The following is a 4,778-nucleotide window of genomic DNA, read 5'->3' on the forward strand; positions in this document are numbered from 1 at the left end:
ATCAGAAGTTAAATTAAATTTAACCAGTCTCCGTGGTGTAGTGGTAAGACACTCGCCTGGCGTTCGGCGAGCGCTTTGTCATGGGTTCGTATCCTGGCCGGGGAGGATTTACTGGGCGCAAATCCTTAACTGTAACCTCTGTTTAACTCAACAGTAAAATGTGTACTTGGTTGTAACAACGATTCTTCGCGGCGGGGATCGTATTCCAGGGACCTGCCCGAAACGCTACGCGTACTAGTGGCTGTACAAGAATGTAACAACTCTTGTATATATATATATAAAAAAAAACAAAAAAAACAAAACTTAAATTAAATAAGTTACACCGAACGTACGTGACACACTCTCCTTAGAAAACGTATAACAACATATGGTATGTAACGTGTCGTACCTAGTAGCCAGAACGTACTTCTCGGCCTACTTTGCAAGGCCCGATTTGCCCAATAGGCCGAGTTTTCCAAAAAAAATCCAATTGGTTTATATGAAATATTATTATAATATTATAATAAGAACATTAATTATTGACTTAGTTATGTTAGTTTAGGTTAGGTTAAGATAGAATAGGTTAGGTTAGGTAGGGTTTGTTAGGTTCGGTCATATGTCTACGTTAGTTTTAATTCAAGGTAAAAAATAATAACTCATACATCATGAAATAGATAGCTTTATCATTTCATAAGAAAAAAAATTATATAATATATAAATTCAGGAAAACTTTGCTTATTACGCAAATCGGGTCTTGCATAGTAGGCCAAGTACTGCGTTCTGGCTACTACGTACAATACCACGGCCCCTAAAATCATGACTTTTGATTTATAACATTAGCCTACTGAGAACAATTCTTTTGAGGAACTTGCACATACAAGGTGATAAAGATATCGGACTAAGGGAATATTAGAACAACTTATAGCTAGTTTTTTTTATCTACACTGTTTAATCTTTCACATAGAATAGTGCAGCAGGACGTTGCTCTGTATACCTAAGCAAGTTATTAAAAATCAACATCTCGCAACAAAACATGATCACATATTATAACTGTAACAACATCAGTCTGAGGACTGAGTTTACTAGAAAATTAATCTATAAATTAAATTATGAGTATTCAAATAAACAAAATAAAGACCCTCCTTCCGGGAATAAATAAAAACGAATTATGGGACGAGCGTCCTGCCCTGCCCGGGGCGGACTGGCCATCGTGGCTCGAGCAAGGACGGCACTGTTTGGCTGCTAACTCGCAAACAGTAAACTTTTAGGTTTTACGAGTGTTAGACAGTCACATTACTACACTTCGTCTTCCAGGGGTATCTTATCTTGAGGTGATTTCGGGGTTTAGCGTCCCCGCGGCCCGGTCTCTGACCAGGCCTCCTTTTTGTTACACACACCCCAGGAAGCAGTCCGTAGCCGCTGTCTAACTCCCAGGTACCTATTTACTGCTAGGTAACAGGGGCATCAGGGAGAAAGAAACTTTTTGCCCATTAATCTCTATCTCCACAGGGGATCGAACCCGGAACCTCAGGACTACGAATCCAAAGCGCTGTCCACTCAGGTGTCAGGCGTGTGAGGGTGTCTTTCCAATGATGTTAAATTTATTGCACAAGATCTCATTGTATCATATAACTCATCATCCGTTATGACGTGAGAAAACACCAAAGAACTGCTGAGCATCTCATATCCTAAATCTTAAATAATAGATCTAACATAACTTGTTATAATAATCATTGTTTAAATATAACTTGTGTTCTGGCCCAGTACAAAATGTGGTGTGTTGACTGGTAACGGAGTAATGTGGCGTGTTGACTGGTAACGGAGTAATGTGGCGTGTTGACTGGTAACGGAGTAATGTGGCGTGTTGACTGGTAACGGAGTAATGTGGTGTGTTGACTGGTAACGGAGTAATGTGGTGTGTTGACTGGTGACGGAGTAATGTGGTGTGTTGACTGGTAACGGAGTAATGTGGCGTGTTGACTGGTGACGGAGTAATGTGGCGTGTTGACTGGTAACGGAGTAATGTGGTGTGTTGACTGGTAACGGAGTAATGTGGTGTGTTGACTGGTGACGGAGTAATGTGGTGTGTTGACTGGTGACGGAGTAATGTGGCGTGTTGACTGGTAACGGAGTAATGTGGCGTGTTGACTGGTAACGGAGTAATGTGGCGTGTTGACTGGTAACGGAGTAATGTGGCGTGTTGACTGGTAACGGAGTAATGTGGCGGGTTGACTGGTAACGGAGTAATGTGGCGTGTTGACTGGTAACGGAGTAATGTGGCGTGTTGACTGGTAACGGAGTAATGTGGCGTGTTGACTGGTAACGGAGTAATGTGGCGTGTTGACTGGTAACGGAGTAATGTGGCGTGTTGACTGGTAACGGAGTAATGTGGTGTGTTGACTGGTAACGGAGTAATGTGGCGTGTTGACTGGTAACGGAGTAATGTGGCGTGTTGACTGGTAACGGAGTAATGTGGTGTGTTGACTTCTAACGGAGTAATGTGGCGTGTTGACTGGTAACGGAGTAATGTGGTGTGTTGACTGGTGACGGAGTAATGTGGCGTGTTGACTGGTAACGGAGTAATGTGGCGTGTTGACTGGTAACGGAGTAATGTGGCGTGTTGACTGGTAACGGAGTAATGTGGCGTGTTGACTGGTAACGGAGTAATGTGGTGTGTTGACTGGTAACGGAGTAATGTGGCGTGTTGACTGGTAACGGAGTAATGTGGTGTGTTGACTGGTAACGGAGTAATGTGGCGTGTTGACTGGTAACGGAGTAATGTGGTGTGTTGACTGGTAACGGAGTAATGTGGCGTGTTGACTGGTAACGGAGTAATGTGGCGTGTTGACTGGTAACGGAGTAATGTGGCGTGTTGACTGGTAACGGAGTAATGTGGCGTGTTGACTGGTAACGGAGTAATGTGGCGTGTTGACTGGTAACGGAGTAATGTGGCGTGTTGACTGGTAACGGAGTAATGTGGCGTGTTGACTGGTAACGGAGTAATGTGGTGTGTTGACTGGTAACGGAGTAATGTGGCGTGTTGACTGGTAACGGAGTAATGTGGCGTGTTGACTGGTAACGGAGTAATGTGGCGTGTTGACTGGTAACGGAGTAATGTGGCGTGTTGACTGGTAACGGAGTAATGTGGCGTGTTGACTGGTAACGGAGTAATGTGGCGTGTTGACTGGTAACGGAGTAATGTGGCGTGTTGACTGGTAACGGAGTAATGTGGCGTGTTGACTGGTAACGGAGTAATGTGGCGTGTTGACTGGTAACGGAGTAATGTGGTGTGTTGACTGGTAACGGAGTAATGTGGTGTATTGACTGGTAACGGAGTAATGTGGTGTGTTGACTGGTAACGGAGTAATGTGGCGTGTTGACTGGTAACGGAGTAATGTGGCGTGTTGACTGGTAACGGAGTAATGTGGCGTGTTGACTGGTAACGGAGTAATGTGGCGTGTTGACTGGTAACGGAGTAATGTGGCGTGTTGACTGGTAACGGAGTAATGTGGCGTGTTGACTGGTAACGGAGTAATGTGGCGTGTTGACTGGTAACGGAGTAATGTGGCGTGTTGACTGGTAACGGAGTAATGTGGCGTGTTGACTGGTAACGGAGTAATGTGGCGTGTTGACTGGTAACGGAGTAATGTGGCGTGTTGACTGGTAACGGAGTAATGTGGTGTGTTGACTGGTAACGGAGTAATGTGGCGTGTTGACTGGTAACGGAGTAATGTGGTGTGTTGACTGTAACGGAGTAATGTGGCGTGTTGACTGGTAACGGAGTAATGTGGTGTGTTGACTGGTAACGGAGTAATGTGGCGTGTTGACTGGTAACGGAGTAATGTGGTGTGTTGACTGGTAACGGAGTAATGTGGCGTGTTGACTGGTAACGGAGTAATGTGGCGTGTTGACTGGTAACGGAGTAATGTGGCGTGTTGACTGGTAACGGAGTAATGTGGTGTGTTGACTGGTAACGGAGTAATGTGGCGTGTTGACTGGTAACGGAGTAATGTGGCGTGTTGACTGGTGACGGAGTAATGTGGTGTGTTGACTGGTAACGGAGTAATGTGGCGTGTTGACTGGTGACGGAGTAATGTGGTGTGTTGACTGGTGACGGAGTAATGTGGTGTGTTGACTGGTAACGGAGTAATGTGGCGTGTTGACTGGTGACGGAGTAATGTGGTGTGTTGACTGGTGACGGAGTAATGTGGTGTGTTGACTGGTAACGGAGTAATGTGGTGTGTTGACTGGTAACGGAGTAATGTGGTGTGTTGACTGGTGACGGAGTGTCGACGTAGCAGTAGTGAAGGTGTATTCACCTAGCTGTGCTTGCGGAAGTTGCTCTTTTGGCCCGCCTCTCAACTGTCAATCAACTGTTTCTAACTACTATTTTTTTCATACACACACAGGAGGCAGCCCGTAACAGCTGTCTAACTCCCAGGTACCTATTTTCTGCTAGGTAACAGGGGCATCAGGGTGAAAGAAACTCTCCCTATTTTTATTTCTCACCGGCGCCGGGAATCGAACCTGGGCCACAGGATTACGGGCGCAGTGTGCTGTCCACACAGCCACCGGCCTCCTGGTGTGGTGTGGTCCGACACCTGTGTGACGCCATAACCAAGTGTCGACGTAGCATTAGTCATGGCGTGGTCCGACACCTGTGTGACGCCACAACCTCGTGACGACAAATGTCGAGCCCAAGGGGCTAATACTCGTCCAGGCCAATTACGTTTTTTGTTCAGCTAAGCTGACATTTAAATGTAGTAGAAATTATAAATTGATGAATTTACTCGAAAGAA

At 45.5% G+C, this 4,778-nt stretch overlaps 1 protein-coding gene across 1 annotated transcript in view; it reads right to left on the reverse strand.

Moving 5' to 3' along the window:
* Positions 1-1,687: 1,687 nt before the first annotated feature.
* LOC138368452 (mucin-4-like) overlaps positions 1,688-4,778 on the reverse strand; it is a 30,457-nt gene continuing 27,366 nt past the window's right edge. Inside the window, exon 4 of the mRNA XM_069330968.1 lies at positions 1,688-4,198. Within this exon, the coding sequence (XP_069187069.1) occupies positions 1,688-4,198 (2,511 nt within the window). The remainder of the gene's footprint in view (positions 4,199-4,778) is intronic.

The sequence above is a fragment of the Procambarus clarkii genome, chromosome 25, assembly GCF_040958095.1.
Source record: "Procambarus clarkii isolate CNS0578487 chromosome 25, FALCON_Pclarkii_2.0, whole genome shotgun sequence".
Classification (NCBI taxonomy): Eukaryota; Metazoa; Arthropoda; class Malacostraca; order Decapoda; family Cambaridae; genus Procambarus; species Procambarus clarkii.